A 24,856-nucleotide genomic window follows, 5' to 3' on the forward strand; every position below is an offset into this window, starting at 1 on the left:
AGATATACCCAATGACTTGGCCACAGTCGTCTGTGGCAAATGAATTCCACAGATTCACCACCCTCTGGCTAAAGAAATTCTTCCTCATCTCTGTTCTAAAGGAACATCCTTCCACTCTAGACTCTCCCATTACTGGAAACATCCTCTCCACGTCCACTCTATCCAGGCCTTTCAATATTCGGTAGGTTTCAATGAGATCCCCCCTCATCCTTCTAAACTCCAGTGAGTACAGGTCCAGAGTCATCAAATACCCCTCATACGTAAACCCTTTCATTCCCGGAATCATTCTTGTAAACCTCCTCTGGACCCTCTGCAATGCCAGCACATCCTTCCTTAGATATGGGGCCCAAAACTACTCACAATACTCCAAATGTGGTCTGACCAACACCTTACAAAGCCTCAGCATTACATCCTTGCTTTTATATTCTAGCCCTCTAGAAATGAATGCTAACATTGCATTTGCCTTCCTCACTATCAACTCAACCTGCAAGTTAACATTTAGGGAATCCTGCACTAGGACTCCCAAGTCCCTTTGCACCTCCAATTTCTGAATTCGCTTCCCATTTAGAAAATAGTTTACGCCTTTATTCCTTCTACCAAAGTGCATGACCATACACTTCCCTACACTGTATTCCACCTGCCACTTCTTTGCCCATTCTCCCAACCTATCCAAGTCCTTCTGCACACTTCCTGCTTCCTCAACACTACCTGCCCCTCCACCTATTTTTGTATCATCTGAAAACCTGGCCACAAAACCATCAATTCTGTCATCCAGATCATTAACATATAGTATTGAAAGTAGTGGACCCAACACTAACCCCTGTGGAACACCATTAGTTACCGCCAGCCAACCAGAAAAGGCTATCTTTATTCCCACTCTTTGCCTTCTGCCAGTCAGCCAATCTTCTATCCACGCTAGAAACTTTCCAGCCTCACGTGCGGCACCTTGTCAAGGGCCTTCTGAAAATCCAAGTAAGCAACATCCACTGACTCTTTGTCTATCCTGCCTGTTACTTCCTCAAAGAATTCCAACAGGTTTGTCAGGCAAGATCCCCCCCCTTAAGAAACTATGCTGACTTCAGCCTATTTTATCATCAGCTTCCCAGTACCCCGAAACCTCATCCTTATAAAAGAAAATAAAAAAGAAAATCATCCAAATAAAAGAAAAGGTTTGTCGGGCTACAAGTACAGTATAGAAGAAAACCAAGCTGCCACATCACCACCATGGATAGAAGTTTGTAATTACAAAGTGAGGTTTATATTTGGAGAGGTAATTTCCAGACTAAAATGCAGACAAGTGAATGTAAAAAAGTAACATGTTGTGTAACAAAGTAATGGGCCAAATCTTGTTGGCTGCAGCCAACAGTTCCAAAGTGAGCCACCGGCATTCAGCCTCTCCCGGCTTAAGTAACGTCCCAGACGTACGTGAACCTGTTCCAGGTCTGGGACGTTACTCAGTATGGAGTCCAATGGCCCTGCGTAGTTCTGCTAGGGCTCTCTAGTGTTGTTATGAAAAGCCTGCTTTTCTGGTTGCGCCACTGTCAGACCTGGTGCAGGACAGGAATCCCCATTAACGCTATTCTGAGGGGGTAAGATTATTTATTGTTTTACTTTTAATTATCACCTAATTAAGTTTTGAAAGATATTTTAATACTTCAGAGGTCTCTGATATCAAAAGTCTCCAATCAAGTACTATCATGGCAACCTAGGGGTGAGACCGCAACAGTGAGCTGCCCAAAGTGTACTTGCTTGTGAGACCTCGTTATACTTCTCCAGAACCCTCCTAGATGTTGAGGGTCAACAGGATCGACCCCCTGCATCCAGACCAGGTAGGTAAAGGTGGCAAAAACTAGGAGCCAGGCTGGATCCAACTTAATTCAGCCCATTCATTTTAACATCGTGTACAAAGATGTACAATTTTAAGATGATACTCGGTGCATTCAACTTTGGCCCACAAATATACATTTGATTAAATACAAGTACCACCACGTTTCAACTCTTCCTTTTCAAGAGAAAAGTCCAGGACAACTTACCTCCTTCTAAGATAGGGATAATGAACACTTTGGACAGGCAGCAAACAATTAAGCAGTACAAGTGCAACTTAATGTTTAAAGCTTTTATAATTCTTAATATGTGCAAAATGCCTCCCACGCTAAACTTCAGGATTTTTCACACTTTCTGCACCCCACCACCTCCCATTCTGGTGAACTTCAGTGGGATCATCAGATCTGTAATGTCTTGATAACTGCAAGCAGAAGAGGAACTTCTAAACGAACCAGCATATCTTACAAAGCAAAACCTCAACCAGTCTGGCATCCTGTCCAAAACAATCAAGACAAGAAGGGTGTGGTTTACGACTAAAGCATTTTCCATTGCCCATCTCCACGTTCTCTTTTTGGCACATGGAGTCAATCACATTCTCGTTCACACTTTTCTCAGCAGCATCATTAACAGAGGAAATTTTTGGTTAAAATGTCGATATTTATACAGCATATAAATGTTACAAAGGCACTAAAACATGAGTTTGTTGCCATTCAGTACTCCAGTATTTCAAAACTATCATATGCATCTCAATATGCATTCAATGCACTGACATTAATATTTTTATGCAAATTTCTGTGAGGAGGAGGAAATAAATTCAATCAGCCATTTGCAAAGGACAAATAAATCTCTCCAAACGAAATTAGCATCTAATTGACTTCAGTAGCCACATTGGAAAGTATGCGGGGAAAAAATAATCCAAGTAAAATTAGCCTTTAATTGATCCAGGAAGGCACAGCAATTACACTTTGCAGCACTAAAGAGACACGCTAAGTTACACACAGCTGCATTTTAGATGACTATTGTGTATTCCTTTGCATAACACTCTGCTATTATAACTAGATATCCTCTAGCCTACCATAACCAATGCCCTGGAGAACCTGGGAAAAATATTTACGTAAAAAAAAATTTATGGGCAGAAACTTGGCAGAGTAAGCATCTTAATGCAAGAACTTCCTGAAACAGAACCCTATTCTGAAGTTAAACAGAAGTATCGTTCTTACCCTACATTTATGATAGAAAGGAAGTTTTCTTCCAGTTAAGTTTCTTCCTCTACTGGTTTCCTATACCTCAATGTTGTCCTTCCCTAAAGGCTCCTGCAGTAGATAATTCCTCAGGGGTGATGAATCTGTTCTCTGTGGCAGTGCCATCAAGTCTTAAATCATAGAGAACATTAAGACAAAAAGCAGGACCAATTCATGTGGCCCCTTATGCTTCCTCTGCCATTCAATAAGATTGAATCCACTGCCTGCTTGATCGTAACATCCTCAGATTCCCTTAGGGTTATCACCATATCATCTTGAATATATTCAATGACTGGATAACCATCACCCTCCAAAGTGGTGAATTCCCAAAGGTTTACAACTTTGCAAAGAAATTTCTCCTCACCTTGGTCCTAAATTGTTCCCTTACCCCAAGACTGTGTCCACAAGTCCTGTACTGAAGGAAAAAGGTCTCTCAGCATCTTTCTTTCCAATTCCTCTCAGAATGTCAAAGATCATGTCACATTTTTCTAAACTCCAAAGCACACAGTCCAAATCTAGCTCAAGGACAACCCTTTCATTCCATTATCGACAGGTAATTGAAGAAAACACTGAAGGCCATGTGAATTAGTCACACTCTCCAATACACGATCAAGAACATGGATTCAAACTGAGTTCTTGCCCACTCTTGTCTCTGAATGCTGCGGACAACTTTTGCACACATCTCATTCATCGGGAACCCTCAGTACCACATGATACGTCACTGAATCACCCAAGAACCCTCTGCTTTATTATTACCGGTACATTTGGAATTATAGTCAAATGCAGCCACAAAATTACATTTCCTACATTAATCACCAAAAAAGTATACATTAGGACAAAAACACTTACAAATCAATGTTTATCATTACATTCACATTGCAGTATTACCAATGGGATGTGGCACAGAGTTGGATCAGGGACAACATTGTCGCCTCCTGAATCAGGGATAATAGGTTCAAGACACACTTGAGACTGCGATACAAAATTTGGACAGACCTGCCAGTGCATTGCTGATGGACCATGGTTCTCTCAAAGGTGCCAATTTTTGGATGAGATATTAAATCAAACTTTCCCTTCAGGCAGGTGCAAAAGATCCATAGCTTTATTCAAACAGTAAAGTATTCAGTGCCCTAGCCAATTTGTATCAACCAACATTACTATAACAGATGACCTGGTCACAATCACATTATTGTTGATGGGACCTTGCTGGGGGGTGGGGGGTGGGGAGAGCAGAATTGGTTGCTGCATTTTCTACATTACAACAACAACTACATTCAAAATGCTTCATTAGGTGTATAATGATTTAGGATGACCCAGGAGATCCAGAATGGCATCATACATATAAAAGTCTATTCTTGTATTTGAGATTTAATTAATCACAAATATTCTACCAATATTAATGGCTCATCTTCATGCACGAAGGTCTAATGTGCTTCTAGAACCGGACTATAGCATGAGCCAAACACCTTCAAGAGGAGCAGAGAGAGTAAAATTACATTTTATTTTAAAAGCCAGTTGAGCCAGAAATTTTATTTACAGTGGTTCCCTGCCCAAGGACTGCAAACAGACAGACACAACATGGAACAGCAGACCAAATAGATACACGATGAATCAAACTACTGGAGACTGAGCATTTCAAATTCCTTCACTTGATTCAGCCATCACTTTGTAATGTCTCGTGGTCACTCCAAAGCAGTTTTATAAGCACCAACAATTCAGCATTTAGCTGTTAGCAATGAATCTCTGTCACAGTTTTCCAGGTATGTTTTGGGACACACAAATGAACTGAAGTGAGCAAAATATTTCCTCTCTATTCATTGCTGTTAAGCAGACTGTTGCATAGGATGAGGATGAGTCAGCTCCCAGGCAAACATTTCTTCCAAAAATTGTGTTCTCATTAATAGAGTGGCCTCTAATTGGTGTGTGTGATGTACCAATCAACCTGAAACTATTTAATTACAACAACCTGCCCACTTCATACCAGAACACCCTGCAAAGAATATCATTCTACCCACACAAAAATTTGGCTTTTCAGCAACGTTCCTGGAAGTTTTGTGGCTTTAGCTACCTAAGACATTTGAGAAGTACTTGTTACTGCAAGTTTCGATTTGCAAATCATCACAGCAGCACAAAAGAACACCCAATGACCTGTGCATAGAAAACACCTACCATAAACCCAAAATGGCAACTTGGTCACAAGAAAAGAAAACATTCAGAGTCAGATATAGCCACAGCTTCCATTGCAAGTTTAATAGTTATTTGGTGAATAATTACCTGTCAGAGTGGAGAATTTGGAACTGTGATGGTACAGTTATAACACTACAAGAAAAGTGCATACATGCACAGATAACTATAGGGTTGTGTTAGGGTTTCCCTTTAGTCTGGAAAACAAGGTTTCCATCAACTGCAAAGATACTGTAGGACAGGAAAAGAGGAAAGATGATTCAGGATTACACTTCCATTTCCAGGAGCTGAAGGAATTTTACTTTTTCCCTCAGGGCCACTGAGCACATGCAACCAGCCACAAACTGCTTTTTCTGATATATTATCCAACTGGCTAATCTTCATTTAGGAAGATAACTGAGCATTGGAACCCCATTCAAATCATATTCCAGACATCTCCTAATGCTTTTGTACTTCCTTTCAAAAGAGGCCACTGGATAAAAGTCAGGAGTGGGGCTTATTTTCCCCTTGCCCAACTCAAAGCCAGACTTCAAAATTCCTGAAAATGCATTGGGTTCCAGCCCCATTCCAGAAACTGAAAACATCACTTCAAGTGAAATTTTGATGCAGTAATGGTAAGCGCATGCTGCATTGTTGGAGGTTTCATTTCTCAATTGATATATTAAGCGAAAACTGTGCACACCTATTCAGGAAGTAACAAAAGATTCCATTACCTGAAGAACAGGGGAAACCTCTCAATGCCCTGGTCAATATGTACCCCTCAGCCAACACCACCAAATTAGCTAGTCATTCACCTCACTACTTTGTTCAAACTGTCCATGCTTGCTTTCAAAGTGACAAGTGATTACATTAAATATAACCATTGGTTGTAATCTAATCACATTCCAAGCTCAGGCATTTCTTACCCATTTACTGAAATGCAGAACAAAAATTTCAAAGACATGCTCCCCAAAGACATTCTTAAATATGTTTTGACCTCAAGAGCTCTCATGCAATCACAACCCCAAATTTTCCAGTTAATCTTTCAGACTGAGCAATTCTGTCCCCATATATTAAAATGTTTACAGTCTTTGCCAGTTTGCATCATGTTCTTCTCTTTATAAGCAAGCAATCCCAAAGATGGCTGTGTCCATTCCCACATACATCTGGAATATTGCCTTTGATCAGCATTTTAACATTATAGTCATTTTCACAGATATTCCATCAATTGTCATATAACTAATGACTATGTGCAAATATTTTTGTTTTAAAACTTTGACACAATTTTTAAACAGTGGCAGCAACATAGGAGAATTGAAAAAGAGGACGCCAGAGAGATATGGGTCAGCTTTTATCTACTGCTCTTTCAGATTCTAATTATGTGTAAAAATGCTTCTTTTTCATTAATAAATACAGGATTATCAGCAAGACTGGGAGCCATAACATATCTCCACAAGTCCCAATACTATTTAGTCTTGCCCATCACTATTGAATGATTTGCATTTAGACTGTTTCCAAACAATGCAAAGGCCATTTTAGTATAGTGGGCTTAACCATATATTAATGGCTAGGCAAATCAAGTGTACAATGACAAAGACACAAATGCAATGATGGACAGTTCTCCAGAGATGTAAGAAAATCAAACTCTGTCAACAATATCTGAGATGGGCAAACCACAAAATTATTTTGAACTTAAAAGTAAGCCACAAAAGCTGGCTGTCAAGGTGAATAAATTCGATCACATTTACTCAATTTCAAGACCCTTCCTTTATTCACTCTTTGTTGTACTAATCCAGTTGTGCTTCTCCCCCCTGTCCTATCATGCTTTTGCTTTTGGAGAATTACCAAAAAACAGCTGACTGCATGACTTTCTTTTTTTTAAGAATTTTTAATTTTTATTTAGAAAATTATATTAATGTACTGGTCAACAGCAGCAGACAAGCCTCATTCGGCTAAGGAAACTAAACTGCTGGTATGTAAACACTAAAGCAAATCAGAGTCAAATCTTGGATGGCAGATGCTGAACAATTTGAGGCAGCATAGTCATTTAAATGTAGAATGAGTAAAATAGTTCCATATTGTGTATTATCCAACCAATTTCCAAATTATCCACCACTGTAAGTATAAAAATAGAGACAATGTATGCAAAGTTGAAAAGAACACCAAAACTGGTTATCACTAGCTACACAAGTCAGCACTAACAGAATTGGTCAAAGTCCTGGATAGACAGCTGTTGGCAGGAATATGTTACGGCCTAGTTTCACTTGACAGATCACGATAGGTAAACCAAAATGCACTAGGGCGTTACATCTGCCATTTAAGAATAAACTTGGAAAGACTACAAAAAACTCAGTAAAGGAACTCAAAAATAACCAGCATTCATTTTCCCAAAAGCAAATGACAGGCAAAACTGCATTTATTGGAGGTACCTCAAGAGGTATTGATGGTTGTTTCAGAGGGTAACAATACTCCATCATGTAATGCAAATTGGAGAACTAAATACATTAAACTGAGCAAGGATGACAGGATCCTATCAATGCAACTTGAATCTCATGAAAACCTTAAAAATTACTACTTTCATTACACTTTGGGCCACTGCTTTTATTCTGTAATTTCACCCTTTAAGTACTCCAAGACACTTTTCTATTATTGACTATACGAATGTAGTGTTGTTGTTTCACGCCTCACACTGAGATATCACGAAGCACTTCATGCATTGATCATTTATGGAAAAGGGAGTAAGGTATAATCACATATGAAGTTACAAATTGATTACATTCTTTCAAGGGACACGTGAAACTCATCTAAAAATGTACCTCAGACCTTGTTTACAGTTTCTCTTACTTCTCCACAGGCACGTCTTCAGTAGCAGTAGTATGGATCCAGTTTAATTATGTCCAATTTCGGCCACATGCCTCACCAGTAGTTCTCAAGTCTTCAATGAATCAATGAGGTTCATAAAGGTGGTGTAGCAACAGTTGTATGAAGACTTTTAAATAAAAGGACTTGAGAACATTTTGATAACATAGCAAGTAACAGATTTATTGAGAAAATAAAAGCAAATCATATTAAAAGGGATATTTAATGTGCCTAGGGAAAGGAGGCAGAGAATTGAAATAAAACTGGTTGCCCGATTGCATTTGATATCAGGACCAATGTTTCCCTTGCTAATAAATGAAAATTAGGAACACAGTGCCATCTCAAAATTTGGGATTATGTAAAACCTGGCAATGTAGTTATGAAGACTTCAAAAAGCAAGTGAAAATCTGCAGACACATGCCAGATGCAATTGAACATAGAATGAGTTTGACAAGAATGTACTTTGCGAGAATGAACATGAAAAAGCAGTATAATCTAAATAGCGTTACTTTGGTGGGATGGTGCAGTGTGGCAGGAAGTACACAAAGACAGCTGTCTGGAAGTGACCAGGTAGATTGATAAGATTTAAGTATAAGAGAAATTTGGTTTTGTAATTAGGGGCATCAAACACTAAAATAAGTAAGTCATCCTAGGCATCTGAAAATCACAGGTTAAGCTTCAGCCGAATTATTGGGCACAGTTGTGGGCATCAGACTTTAGAAAGCATGTTCAAGACTTGAGAGTGCGCAGATGAGGCTTGTCAGAGTGCCAAGGATGAGGGAACTTATTTAGCTAGATAAATCAGAGAAGTTGGGCCTGTTCTCTGTAAAACAGGAAATTTAATAGAAGTTCAAAACCATTGGGGGTTTTGACTAAGTAGGGAGAAAGTGTTTCTTCTGGCAAGTGGCTTAGTAATTTGAGATCAAGGGTTTGAAAATAGCAAAAGCAGAGGGGAGATAAGAATAAATCTTTTCACATAAAGAATTTTTGAATCTGAAATGCACCAACTTAAAAGTGGTGGAACTAGATTCCACAGAAACTTGCAAAAGGTAACTTAAAGGGGAGCCACTTGCAATGTTATGGAACTAAATCAAAAAGCTTTTTCCAAGGGAACAATAGGCTAAATGGCCTTTTGTACTATGGTGCCTCAATGCCTGGAAAAGGCAGGAATGGGAGAAGCATGGCCCGATCAAGGGCCAGAAATGGCACTGGATCCTGGAGGGCCACTACTGCTCTTCCCTGTTCCAATTTCTTTTTCTTTTAAAAAAAGAAAATTACACTTTGGTGCTATTTGTTGTGTACTTAATGAAGAATCCCAAGTGCCACAGGCCTCCAGATCCTGCTGTCCAACTTTTGCCCAATGCAGGCAAGATATCATGATACAGGCACTAAGCCCTGATTTACCCAACTGAGGGGATAATTGCCTGTCTGGTGGACCCAAGTAAAGGCCCAACAAATTATTAACCATTGTCTTGCAGCAGAGCGGGAGGTTTGCCCATGAGATTGGTTCTTACTGAGCTTATAAGTGGACATGTAGACAAATTTCTACTCCAAAATATACCATTTTAATCAAGGAAGCAATTCAGAAGCTGCAATGTACATTTTGTTGCATTACAGAAGTAGTTATAACATTAATATTTCACCTCATCATTCTGGGAAAAATATGGTTGATTACCTTAATGGTTAAGGAATCAATAATAATAACTCCTACTTTTCACTATAGCACCATGTTGTCCGTTCATTACCCAGCTAACAGCCTCATGCAAAAAAAACATTTTGCGTGAAGCTGTTAGAAGCATTTAACCAGGAGTACTTGTGCAGGATTTTCCATTGGTGTGCTCATCAAAGTGCTTGGGACAGAACATTTCCTTATTCTTTAGTATCTACAGTTAATATTAATCATTTCTAGGTCAAATGTAACTGCACAGTGTAGCTCTTTACCCTAACCAAGAATCCGCCTTAACACCCAACCACAAAAGGGACACCTTTCACTGTAGCTATGTCTTTTTCCATTAATCACACCCATGAGTGTACATACTTCACTATGTTTTACTTTGAATTTATATAGGTTGAAATGTTATGACCAAATTCTTCCATACATACTTAAATACTTGGCACAAGAATGACTGGAGATTTATACCAACTTTTTGTTAAAGATCACAGTTTTGTACTCCAAAAGACCTAGTGAATGCAAGGCCTCAACATTCATGTTCCTGAAACTTTATTTCAGGCACTGGAAATGACTAAAGTTACTGAGTCAGAAGCTGACATCTGATTGGTGCTGGTTATAGGAGTGGTAATGTGTCTCCCAAAGTCTAAAGGTAAGGATATCATAATTCAATGGAAACAGTAGCACAATAATTGCATTAACTCCTTCCATGCCACCAAATGACTTGCATTTATAAAAATCTCTCCTCAACAATGCAAAGTATTAAGGCATGGTACACTGCATTCACTTCTTTTAGCCATATGTGGCAGTTCACTCACAGTAATGAGATCAACAATGGGTTGCACTTTTTAAGAGGGCACTTGAGGGAGAAATGCCAGATGCACAGACAAGTAACAATAAACACACAGATATCTCCTTTGGAGTTCACACATAAAGCAATGTAGGTAATTCCTCTGGAGATACTTTGTCAGAATTGGAGCTGAAACATATTAATGCACATAAAAGGATATCCACATCCCCGGCAATGCCCTGTCAGCCAACAGCAGAACCTGGATTAGTACTCGTACAATACTTACTCTACTGATGCAGGCTCTTACCACTTACAAAAGAAAAAAGTATAGTCAGCACTTTAATGCCTAAATGGGAGGTATTATGTCCAAAGTCTCTTTCAGACAAGGACCTTAAAAGCAGCATCTTTACCATCAGCTGTTATCTGTCCTCCATTCAGCTCAACAACCCTTCCAAATTATGTTATATTCAAAAATGACTACCAAGCCTCCCACACCTGGTGCCCAACTTACTAAAATGGAATGAACTTGTAATCTGACTTAATAGCTAAATTATTATTTCTGGTTATTGAAATCAGAATATTTCCAAACAGGAGGTCAAATTCTCAAAGATTGAATCGTAAAAAGTTTTGAGAAATATATTTTACTGTCAATACTACCATTCATGAATAATGAATTAAAAATATCAGTTTGGGCTATGATTTCTTTGGGTTTACAGATGTGCTGTAGGACAATAGGAATGAAATGCATTGGCTTTGATCAGCAGAAAGAGCAGATCAGTCCAGCTGCACATTGGCAGCATACCACTCCCATCTGTTCTGCTTCATCACAGAAGTGGAATTTCACCCCGAATATTTCACTTAGGTATAGACACCTTGAAAGAGATTTCACCTCTCTTCTGATATTGACTACAATATTTGTGAAATAACTTGTCCCTGTAGAGGGGTGTGAACACACGAGCTTCTAACCCTGATGCATGACAGTTAGCACTGAGCCACAGCTGAAATGGCTAACATATTTTTTATTGAATTTATTTAACATTCAACACATTTACAACATTATGATCATTCCATTGCACCAAGCATTCATTCCATCACCAGCTTTAAGCCAAAGATACTTTTAGTCATCTTTAACAACGTTGTCATTATTCAGTTACACTATATGGCCTTTCATTTAGTATTCATTAGCTTCAGAAATTTGTCCCCCATGACATACATTAAACTATTGAACTTTAGAAAGTAGTCAAAAAAATACCACCCTTTTATTTTGATTCTGACTACAAATCCAGTGTAGTACATTATTCTGTTAATCCAGAGGAGCTAATGTGGATAGTCCTCAAAAAAAAGACAACAGCATGTAGATCACAGCACAGGATGAGATAGGTCGATTGCTTCTATTGCAGGCCACTAATCTACTCTGCTGCTTGTTAAATTACAATGATGGCTGTGTGCAACCAGCACTAACCCTAGTGTTGAATGACTGCTCACAATTGAGCAAGAGTCCAAAGGCAGGAGCGGCTATTACTTCTTAAAGGGCTGTTCAACGCACCTGCAACAGGCTCTTCGAAATAGGTTCTACGTGGGAAACTTTGCATGACACAACATTGGACAACAAGCTCCACGATCTCCCAACACAACCTTGGCAAAAATGGTGGAAAGGGGCAAGATATAATCTGTCCACCGAGAGGCAGGAAACCCTCCAGACACATTCTGAAGGCAGTGGATGCAGGTAACCAAAGCGGTCAATTCAAGTGTTAAGATTCAAGGCAGTGAGTGAAGTACCCGAGAAAGGTTCACTAACCTCACGTATGTGATCATGGTCAGTGAAGACTCCAACTGCCAAAGCCACCAAAAACAGAAAATAGTGGAAATACTCAGCAGGTCAGGCAGCATTTGCTGAGAGCGCAACAGAGTTAACTTTTCAGGTCAAAGACTCTTGGTCAGAACTGGAAAAAGAGAAAAAAAAAGTTAGCTTTAAGTTGCAGAGAAGGTGGGTGGGGGGGGGAACACATGCATAGGACAATGAGAATTATTTATTATAGGATCAGGGCAAGGTTGCTGTGGGGATGGATTGTTAACAGCAGGTAGAGGGTGACAAAAGGTGCAACCTTCACATTTGTCACCCTCTAAATTCCCCTTTAACAACCCATCCCCAGAGCAACCCTGGCCTCAACATATCACAGATATTCCCTTTGTCCCATCCATCTCTAGCCTGTCTTCCCTCCCCCACCACCCCCACTCCTCCCAAATTTTTATGCAACCTAAAACACATTCTCTTTCCACTGATATTGCCTGGCCAGCTGAATGTTTCCAGCATTTCCTGTTTTCATTTTAGGTTTCCAGCATCCACAGTTTTTTCCTAAAACGTCAACGGCCTCAGACACTGTTCAATGCAGCTCATACTCACTCTCACCAACAACCTCTAAAACTCAGCATTCATACCCAACATTCCCATACTCCACTGGATCCACACAAAACCCAACTCTGCTTCAAACCTCACCCCCAAATCTCCCAGGTTGCACACAGTGCCATCTGTTCAAGACGACAGGCAAATGACACAAATACATTACACCACATGACCACTTCCTCCTCTTGCAGAGCAAATAGCTGGACGAAACAGCAATCTGGAAAGATTGTGATAGCTGATCCTAGAGCTGGTAGGAACATTCATTTGCATAAAGTTAAGACAGCTGGAAAGCTAAGTTACTGAAAAATTATGTCAATGAATTGGCATGGCATGCGTAATATTACTATCAGCATACTTCTGGTGAGCATTAGAAGTGCAAGTGCTAACAGCCTCACCAACATAATGAACAATCCACTGTATGCTTCTCATGTGTGGATGCAATGGATACCATTTTGAAACTAATTTGGCACCCACAGTGCTCAAAAACCAACTTGCCCTACATAATCTAATTATGCATCAAGCAAATCTGCAACAAATTTCTGGTAATAACAGAGATAAAGTCTCAGTTAGAATAACACACAAAATTACTTTTGATTATAGATTTTACAGGTTAAATATTAAATGAATTTGAATTACAAAGGCCATTCTCTACAGATATAAAATACAATTCATTTCTGCAAGTTAATTCCCAAATATATTAGTAATGAAAACTGATTCATTATTTTAGGTGCTACATCACAACTTTCTTATTAAAGTAAGAACACACTTGCAAACACAGCATCTCAGCTTGCCCCATGTTGTCTCCACATGACTTGCTTGCCAATGGTTAATTCCATGTCCATGAAGGCAGACTGCAAGCATGTTGGTCATTCTGTAGATTGAGAAGTCAAGCCCTACACATCAAGGAAGGCAAGCAGAACTAAACTTAGCCAAATACAGTTTAGTTCTGCAATGAACTAGCAGACTGCATTTCAAGTTGTGTGAAAACAATTTTAGAGCAGTTGAACTGCTAAATTATGTCACCAACACTGCTGTGGGCCAGTATAATAAAAATAAATTATAGGTCTATATTAACAGTTGACTGGAGGCTTAGAGAAAGTAAAACTATCAGTGTGAATGGGGAGCTGGATTCGTAGGTTCAAAGATCAATCCTGAAACAGTAAAACTGCTGTTGTGTTATGCTCTATGGCTGTAAACCAACCAATTTTATTTCACTCCAATTATATTTCTTCAACTGAAGTGTTGAAATCACCTGTCCAGACACAATTCATGAGCATGCCCAGTAAATGTTCAGCCATTAGACATTGTTGTTGAGTAGAAAATGTCCTGCTAAGGGTGTGGCTTTGTCAACATTATTTTAGCCATACCCCAATTTTAGAAAAAGTTGCCTTTCATACCCTACCACAATTAGTAACTATTATAAGAGTGCATTGACTTCAACAAATACCAGCAGGGACTAAAGAAGTGAAGCACACATTTACGACATTCTTCATTTCATCTTAGCGTTTTACAAATAAATGACAAACAGTCCATAGATACCCTTTGCAAATTAATAATTACATCACACCCTGTGGTTTCATTAAGTGAAAATGAATTAAGAAATCAGGAATTCAATGGATGTATTCCCATTTAGCTACATGTGGCTAACGTATTGAACAATACTGCTCCTTGACAAATCCTTGACCTTGTTGTGATCTTGCACCTTATTGTCTACCTGCACTGCACTTCCTCTGTAGCTGTGACACTACTCTGTATTGTTACTGTTTTTACTTTGTACTACCTCAATGCACTGTGTAATGAATTGATCTGTACGAACGGTACGCAAGACAAGTTTTTCCACTGTGCCTCAGTACAAGTGACAATAATAAACCAATAACAATCAGTGCAGGACAATGCATTTACATCAACATTGTAATCACTGGGCTTTGATAAAATAATTTTTCTAGAACAGCTTTTGTTTTATCTGTGGTAGTATAATACCAGAATTTTAGAACAGAGAAGACCAATACTGTTACTTAGATCATTAAATTGATTTATGAAGTTAAGCAAAAGAAGTGCTGCAATACTTTGATTTCTATTTGAGTTCTGTTCTTTATAAAATACAAGTTTAGAATCACTTCCTATATTCACATAGCTCTTCCCTTTCAGTAGGATATTTGATTGGTTTTCAGCCACAATGTTTTATTTGTAAGTGAAGGTCATGGCAACAAAGTTATTTAATTGTGTTTGATAAACTCCAAAAGAATTGAACACCTCTTGCCCTACTTTACGAAGGGTGCTCCAATACGTTTCATAATTACAAACAACTGAGACTATCTTCCAGCATTGGAAAATTCAAATTTAGAAACAAAATGCACAATTTCAATACCATTACAAATATATCACTTAAAATAATAATGTGCTACATACTACATTAAATGTAGGTGAAAACGGCTTAAAAGTTGATAAAGTATAGGATCTATATTTGGTCTGTAAGCAATCATTCACATTTATGAGAACTATGTCAGCATGACTGTTACGTACTGCTGGCAGACTTAACAAATGTGAGAAGGACGTTTCAAAGACTAGAATAAGCAATTGTAACAGTGTCCCAGCACATTCCTTTTTCTCAACACTCACATAATTATTTATACTTCTAAATGTCCACTGCAGCAGCAAAACTTTACACCACTTGTTCGATGCTAAACATACAGAGTGTTAGCAAGAAAAATATTCTGCGCAAAAAACACTTTGATTTATTGTTGCTTCTGATTTTTCTCCATTGACCCCATTCTTTCCTGAACCAGAAACTCCTGACAGTATTCAATTCCACTCGTCCTTTATCCAAGTGGCATTTGCACATGAACCTGAAAATTCACTGCAGCGTTAGCAGAACCAAGCCCAGTCCTGGCTTCACCATTGCCAGTTGTTTTTTTCTTCTGGTCTGATCACCTCACAGTAAAGTTACCCAAGATATCTGGGGAGCTCTCAATGACCATGGAGGAAGAAACAAAGTTAATATTTCAGGCTGAAAGCCTTTCATCAGTACTAGGAAAAGTTAGAGATCAAACTTTTAAATTGCAGAAAATGGAAGATATATTGAAAGCACTAGACCAAGTTGTAAGCAGCATTCAGTGCTCACAATTGCAGTCCCCCCTATACTGGAGAAACCAAACACAGACAGGATGACCGTTTTACAGAACATCTCTGTTCAATCCAAAAAGGTGACCTGAAATTCCAGTTACCTATCACTTTAATTCTTCATCCCACTTTCATGGTGACCTGTGTCTTTTGCTTCCTACATCTTTCCTATGAAGCCCAACATATCTTCTGACTGCAGCCCTCAATACTTAGCATTGAATTCAACAATTTCAGATAATTAGCTGTTCCAGTTTGCATTGAAAATGGCCACTTTTGAGCAAACATCATCAAACTAATTGTTTTCCCTCTCCATATATGTTCCTCAACCTGCTTAGTATTTCTGGCATCCTCTTATTTCAGATTTCCACCAACTGCAGGGTTCTGAATCTCACGGGTCCATAGTTACTTTTCCCTTCTCTGTCCTCATTCATTTCCCATTTACACCTTCAAGGAGATCAACTATGATTAACAAGCCTTCGCCAACTAATCTCAGTTGGCACAACCATTTATGACATTCAGTCTCTCTTGCTCTCTACTCTTTTGTTCTCTCCACTACAAATGAAAACGTGTCTAATTTCTAACCTTCCCTAGTTCTAAGGAAAGGCCATCAATTAAAACCTTTGTTTCTATCTCCACAGATACTGCCTGACCTACTGAACATTTCCAACATTTTACATTTTTATTTCTAATTTCCAACATCTGCTTTTTTTGATTTTTCAATCACTCATTCTTAGTTTTAGTCAAAATTGAAAACTTTCAATTATGATCTTTGGCTGCTACACTGGAAATTGCTTGCTTAATCTTTGCTTCTTTGAACTTGTTAGTTATCATTCCTTTTTTTTAAAAAAAAGTTGACATCTTGGAAGGCACAAAGATACCGTGTGCAGGTCCTGACTCAAACAGGAACCAACTACACAATCAAAAATAACCTAAAGCTTTCCTGGGTTTGAATTTAGTTTTAAACTTCTATATAAATTTGATTCTAGGGAAGAGACAGCACTGTGTCTAGATTTTATTTACATAAAAATCACCCTCAGTCAACCTTAAGTTCCTAAAGCATTGTATAGGATGATAATTAAATAGAGAAACAGATAAACAGAACAGAGATATTCCTTCATCTCACACTCAAGAAAGTCAGTTTTATACAATTCATTTCTAATTTCCTTTATTGAAATTTTTGCTTGATGGGTCTAACATTACAGAAAATTGCATGTTCAGCTCTTACAGCGTTCCTCCTTCTGTTACTGCAAGCAGAATTTCAATTTATGCAAGAAAAGGAACCAAGTAGTGCAAGAAGATACCCTTGTTAAAGAAGCTATGCACTCTACCAACAAGCATTAAGCAAGGAGACTTACTTGGATTCCCAGTTGATTGAAGACACAATGGAAATAGGATTGTGTTGAATTGGGAGATTTTTTATTGATACGAGTTTACTGGAACAGGCAAATTTTGTAATATACTTCTATGATTCTGTGCAATCACCTGAAAATATGCACACAGTTCAGCTCTCCATATTATAAAGGGAAATAGAATCATAAGACGATGCCAGACAAAGACTTGCAATAATGCCACCAGAACTGACAAGTTATACCCATGACAAAAGACAATGCCTCAGCTGTTATCTAGTAAGTAAAAAAAACTGAGAGAATTAGCATAGATCTTTAGGGATTATGGGTAGGACATACATAAAGAAAATGCTTCCATGTGAGGCCGTAGATACAAGAAAGCTACCAATAAATCCAACAGGAAATTCAGGACCTTTTTTTTACTTGGGAACTGGTTGGATTGACCAATGAGGATCTTGCTAGCTCAAGAAACCAATAAATGAATGAATTTTAAGGAAAAGACAGATAAACACACTGGGGGGGTGGGGAAATAGAATTGATGTAAAGGCTGGAGGAGGTTTGCATGAAACAAGGGTCACAGAACCTGTTTCAGCACTGCAAATTCAATCTAATTCTAGCACATTAAATATACACAGTACACACACTGCAGCCTTCAATATAGTGGTGATAGTGTATGCTTGCATTTGAGGAATTAAGCCTTTAACAGCGTAGGATCATAACTTCATTTGGCAAATTTTTACCCATGATAATTGATCAAATTGATATTTTTTATTGTTAGAATTGAAATTATTTTGTATATTCCTCCCAAATGTGTTGAGAATCTCCAGAATTATCTAAGCCAGAGTGCTCTGGACATTGAATTATTAAGTTATTTTCAAGCCCGAGACAGATTTTGGACTAAAGGGAACCAAGGACAAGAAAGGAATTGAGAACCACGATTAGATTAGCCATTTCTGAATGGCAGAGTAGGTTCATGGGCCTCATGGTCCACTTTTGCTCTTCTTTCTCACGTTCTTAAACATAAAGTTTGTTACAATAAAATGTAGTTTAAAGAGCAAGCTACTTCACAATGACTGTTTATTAGAATCTAACGAAACCTGGATCCATCACTGACTGTTCCTAACTTATTTCTTTTAGGAGGAAAAATTCTCCCTATTCAACAGGGGAAACATTGCAAACCAGCAAACAATGCAGAGTAAAAGTGGGATGCAATTTAGATCCTGTTGTATTAAGGCATGTATGAATGCTTTCCACAATCCCAGTAGCACTGAAAGAACAGTGACTCAAGGGGCATTTATTGTCTGTTTAAATGTATCCCTGATAACTTCTCTTTTTCCTAACCATACATTTATTGACTTTTATGAAGGAATTGACAAGCCATCAGCATCATCTACTAGCTATGAGAATAACAAAAGGGAAACATTACTGTTTTCACTTTTACTTTACTTTTCTTACTGGTCACCTTTTGATTCTGACTACGTACATCACCTAGGCCTTCTAGCATTCGTAACAACTAGACCAGGTTTTGTGCAAGTTATCATCTTGCAATGAAAACAGTTTTACTTTAGCAAGGCTCTTTTGAAAGTATTTTAAGCAGGCAAGTCATGCATATCAATGAAATGTCAGGTTGAATCTTCACTCTTTCAGATTTTGCTAATCTCAGGAAAAGCAGCCGCATGGGCAACACCAATTCTCTTCATTGATCCTGAAGGAGTGAAGGGAAAACAAAAATCACTTTTGCTCCCTGCTCTGATTTGTATTCAGGTATCGGTGTGGAAAGTGTTCACAAGAGGATCTTGGGGAAGGACAGCAGTGAATTCAGTTGGGATCCATCTCATGGGAGAATGAACTTCCCCACACAAGAAAAGTCAGGCAGTTGAACAAGAAATCTATGCTTGCCTATTATAGGGTGGGAAGGGTTGCAGCAAGATGACAAAAAAAAACAGGTCCAACACTAGCACAATACAATAAAGAAAGTGGCACTTACCCATTTTCTAGGTCTACCCCTAGGTCGTTTCTCACCAGTGGGCTCAGCTTTCTAATAAAATAATTGGAAAAACAAGGTTATCTTCACATGCTTAAGTATTCTATTGTACAGGACCCATTACAAATTAAAGTAATGCACAAAACCGCACAGTCTTCACTCTATTGCTTAACTGTCCACATTTCAACTATAATGATTCCTACAAATGACCTCAGTTGATCAGTCCACCAAATTCTTTCAGTCTTCAATAGAAAAACTCTATAACAACTCATTTCCTGGATAACCTGTGTACGATCTAGTTTTGAGCTAGTTTGTGATATTAACAACTATCTGATGCCTCATACCATAGCAGTACGTTATTTTGTTCCACGGCAAATAACATCAATTCACTCAAGGAGTTAGACTCCATGGAAATTATATCCAGTACAGTTAAATACTACAAAGTATATTTAATATTTAAAAATTCTACTGTAGTCCACCTGTTCTAAACTTAAATTTACATCTTACTTTTTTTGCAGCTGCTTGCTTTCAAAAACTCAAATACATTTGTGTATTAAAAGGTGTCAAATTACCTCAGAAATCAGATCACTGTGCAAAAGTCACTGGCCCCAAATTGCCATTTGTAGAGTCGATGAATTAATCTGGTAAATTCAGCAGGATGATTAATATGCACAGTCAAGACTGTGATGTGTCTAACTAAATGGATGGTCTAAGTCTCGACTGTTAACAATTAACATGTGGATTTGCATGTCACCTGAACTCCAGGGTTATTAAAGTATCTGAAACAAGGAGACAATTGATATGGGATCTGGACCAATAAAGGTGGAGCTTTTGCACTGTACCTTTGTATATTACTATGTTAGATGCAACGGAAATTAAACCTGCACACTAGAATGCAATTAACAAGACAAGGCCTCTTTAAATAATTTAATGGATATAAAGTGTTCTTTAGCCATTCAACCTTTGTTAAGTAATAATATAAATGTAACAATATATAAATCCTGGATAGGGATCTGCCTTGCAAAACAATAGCTAGGCATCAAGATAAAAGTGTTAAAGGTTCAGGTCTGGGAGAAATTGGCGGTGTACTGGACAAATAATTGTTGCCAGAGATCACTGTAGAATTACTATGGCTTACTTTAGAAAACACAATACTCAATGTATTAAACATACTTTTAGACAAATGATTTGGGATTCTGAAATCAGAGCTAAAGAGGTTTCAAATTCTGCTTTTTATTTTATAAGTATAGTTTCAGAAAAGGTAACTTATCAAAAGGCAAAAAAAGTAGATTAAATTTGATTTTATTTCAGAAAGATATTGATTCCAATCCAAAAGACTAAGGTTATAAATCAATTTTAAGCTTCAAACCTAATCACAATTTCTTCCAGTACAGGCCTCATCTTTATTTATTTCTCTTCTGTTTTAACCATTAAACTAATCACACCAATAGCCTTTTATCTACAAAGATAAAGTGGGAGTGACATATTTCTGAAAAAAAAATCAATGTGATGGACCTTAAGTTTCCAAATATATTTTGCAATATTGAGCCCAAGATAATAAAGTTGCCTTTTCCAAATGACACATTGTTAAATCCTTGTTACACTTCGCATTACTGATATACAAGTATAAGCAAATTCTTTTTAAAATATATGCCTAAAAGACAAATCATTGTTAAAAACACTTCCGTTGTTAAATTCAAAAAACGTTAATCTACCAGCGTTTCCTCTCCAGTTAAATATACCTTCACAAATAATAAGGAATTATACCCTACATGACTTGCTCTATAGTTACATTTATCAATTTAATTATAAACTGCAAGGCTCCAGAAGACTCAATTAGTAAATCTCTTCAGGTTTCTAATTTCTGGAAATACCAAGTTCAATACAAACTTTAATGGAAGCAATATCAGGATGAATTAGTAAGAACATTAATTATAGTTGTGGGAGGTTAACAGTGAATACAAGAGATTTACATGCCTGCCTTTTTTGCGTGAGCATCACCTCCTCCTTGCAAAAAAGATTGTTTGCAATCTCTCTCTTTTTTTAAATGTCTTCATCCCACTGTTTAACATGATCACACACATTCCCTTGAAATTGCAAAAACTTGTTTTGATCTAGGATGCATTTAGAATCAATCAGAATGATGTATTTTCATTGTTGCAGCATTTTATTTGGTGAATAAAAACTAATACATTGTGCAGGATAAAAAGCTAGCTGCAAAAGAACTGGTCCAGATTTGCTTTTTTTTAAAAACAGTAAGTGGGTATTAGCAACTTACATTTCCATGTTAAACTTTTCCTTTACAATTGGACGTAGAACAGAATCACACACAATTGAAGTTTTATTGAATGTTAACATAATCCATTATAGAATTGCCAACCAAGTGATGCCTAGTATTTAAGTTTTCAAATTCAACATACGTGTACTACAAAATATTGCTCATTATATTACTAAGAACTCAACATATAATCACATCTAAAATACACAAGAGCATAGATCTTGCTAATCTTTGCTGATATGCTTGTGAATCGGACATTTCTCTAGATGGAGTCAACTATGATAAACAGTACAGCTCATTGGACTGGCCTCACTAGAACAAAACAAAAATGTTTCCCTCTAACAAAGCTGCTCAACTTCCTCAAAATTGAAACAGAAAATGATCCTTCCTAGGGGAAGCGGTCATGGTCTCTTACTTTAAACTTGGACTTTACTCTGACATAGCAAACTGCAGGAAATGTGATTCAAACAACACAAATTACCAAAATGGTGTAAATCCTCTGGTATTCAGGATGAATGATTGAACTCATTTGTAAACTAGTCTTCTGAGTGTGGTTAATGCTCAGAAACGTTCCCAAGTTAATCTCACCTTTTGAGCTGCTTTAGAGGGACCCTTGTTTTTGCTTCCTTTTGGTCTTCCCCTAGGTCGTTTAGGCGTAGGTGGTCCAGTGGGTTCCTATAATTTAATATGGAACAGTGGCCAGTTAAACAGAGACCCAAAGAAGGCTCCAATACATTAAATTCTTTTTAAGAAATGCACATACAAAAAACACAAACTCTATATTGAAAATTGGTGCTTGGTAACAATAGCAATTCACTGGAATTTAGATGCCTGTTCCTTTTTAAATGTGGAGAATACCAATGAAATACTGATGCAGTGGGTTACATTTTGATTAGATATCCATGATTTCAGCTGTACTTATTCCTAAAGAACGTATACCTTCTTATATCACTTATCAATGACTTATTAATTAGTTGAATTTAATACAGATTTCCAAATGGTTTTATTGATAAAATATTGGTGACCAGCACACAATGTGTAACTAGACTTAACTAAAAATGGCAAACTCGATGTGCTAAATTTGAGAGACAGAAATAAAAGTGATTTCAGCGTTTTTTGCACATCATTCCAAAGGGTTCAATGCAAACTCCCAAGTTACTTGTTTTTAACAAAACTACGCAGTGTCAATTCATCAAATCAATAGTATTAGGTAGGCTCTCCAGAACCAACAGGCGATCGCCATTCAAGTCGGTACACCCAACCATTCAGCTAATGAAGCCAATGGAAACCTTTCAATCTCGTTGGCTGAAGGGGGTCAGACCCTAAATATCTATACCTTGAGCCGTTTTTCAGCCAGATTCCCATAAAACTCACAACATAGGGAATGACGCTGCAGACCTGCACCCTCGGCAAGCAGCGTTTTCAACAACTCGGAGGCATTTAATGAAAAAGAACGTGTCAATCCAAACGGAAGGAAAGTCTAAGCAGACATTTGATTGCTTCTCAAATAAACCACTGCTTCATGATCCGGGCACAGACCAGATTATTAAATAAACCGATCCTTACAGGACGTCCTGCTTAGAATATAACGCAACCAGAGCTGGAAATAAAAAAAAGTGGACACGTTTAGTCAGTTCGTGGTGGCATTGAAATATTGCCCTTGACACAAAAGCAAGTATTTCATTTGCACACAGCGGTGTATTAGCAAATTAGAGAGAGTGCGCCTCAATAAGTACCCCGCTCAAAACACAAGTCTGGAAACAATGTATTTGTATGAAATAAGGTCCATTACTACGGTCCTGAAAGTGGCTACAAAGTTGGGGGGGGGGGGGGGGGGGAGAGAAAGAAATTTATACACGTTCTCGCGCTTAAATGGTGTCACCATTCCCAAATAACCCAAGATCGAGAAAGTCTTTTCCCAAAACTTGAGGAAAGGAAATCTTTGTGGCAGCCACGTAGGGAGAGAGACAGACAGACAGAGACACAACGCGCGACAGAAAGGGCGAGTATCTGTGTCCCACAAGACATCAAATTAGGCGGGATTTTCGGATCACTTTTGTTTAAATGGGTGATACTTGAACAACAAAAACAAAGCTGCCGGCCTTTCCGGAGCGTTACAGAAGACCGAGAAGCCGTGAATGTGCAACAGGTAACTCTGACAAACATCCTTCATTCACTTTATTACAGACACTTCATTCCCTTCGCGATTATTATTGACATCGGTGGCGGGCCGATTTAACGTCGCAGTCACACAAAGGTCAGCGTTTCCTAAACTACCTTTAAACCACTGAAAGAGAGAGAGAGAGAGAGAGAGAGAGAAATGCCTCATCCCCAACGCAGGCTTTCGAGTAAATTTTCAACGCATCCATACTCGAACACGCAACCAAACTAGAAAGAAAGAAAAAGCAGGAAGAGATGGCTACTTCTAACAGTACATACAACTAAAACCGTCCTTAAACTAATCCTCAGTTCTATTCCCACCCACTCCATAGATCCTCTCGGTGGAAAAAGACAGAATAATTAACAAAAAAAAACAGCGCTATACTGACTTGCTGCTGTTTCTTGGGTCTTCCCCGACCTCTCTTCTGCGGTGGCTCTGCAGGTTGTTCCGGGGGAGTCGTGGACTGGCTGGGTCCTTCACCTCTTGTGCTCATTGCGGCTTCTGACAATCTGGCTCTTTCCAACAGGTTAACACAAGGAGCAGTAACACCGGCCGCCCTGGTGTTGAATGTAATGAGGAGGAGGCAAAAATGAAAAGAAATAGACGGAAGAAGAGAAATAAAGCTGGAGCAACAAATTGCAGGATGCTACCAAAGATGCAGTGGGTACCGCTGCTTGCTTTTACTGGTTATTGTAATTTAATGGGAATTAAAGTGTGAACGGGACCAGTTATGATCTGCTGGGACGGCACAGACTGAAATCGGGGCACTGCAGTTTCCTGCCAAGTGTAACAATAATGATCATACTTTATGCACCGTAAACTAATAAACGAAGGGGGGGGGGGGGGGAAGCAGAGAGCCCAGCAACCGCTATACAGGAGTTTCAGTGAAAGGGAAAGAGTTACTGGGACTATTATTCGTGTCCAACCCACGAAAGGAGAATGGGTAAAAAAAAAGCACCTTTACTCGTGGGTGGAAAAAGGAGGGGGGGAGGGGTGGGGTTGAGAATGAGAGGAGGG

The 24,856-nt window shown here is 38.4% G+C and overlaps 1 protein-coding gene across 1 annotated transcript in view; it reads right to left on the reverse strand.

Annotated features, from left to right (window-relative positions):
• hmga2 (high mobility group AT-hook 2) overlaps nucleotides 1–24,413 on the reverse strand; it is a 127,464-nt gene extending 103,051 nt beyond the window's left edge. The window contains exons 1-3 of the mRNA XM_052030469.1: nucleotides 24,228–24,413; nucleotides 22,267–22,353; nucleotides 19,404–19,454 (exon numbers count right to left, since the gene is read on the reverse strand). Coding sequence (XP_051886429.1) covers nucleotides 19,404–19,454; nucleotides 22,267–22,353; nucleotides 24,228–24,332 — 243 coding nt within the window. The 5' untranslated portion in view covers nucleotides 24,333–24,413. The remainder of the gene's footprint in view (nucleotides 1–19,403; nucleotides 19,455–22,266; nucleotides 22,354–24,227) is intronic.
• Nucleotides 24,414–24,856: the final 443 nt, after the last annotated feature.

Source organism: Pristis pectinata, chromosome 15 (assembly GCF_009764475.1).
Source record: "Pristis pectinata isolate sPriPec2 chromosome 15, sPriPec2.1.pri, whole genome shotgun sequence".
Taxonomy (NCBI): domain Eukaryota; kingdom Metazoa; phylum Chordata; class Chondrichthyes; order Rhinopristiformes; family Pristidae; genus Pristis; species Pristis pectinata.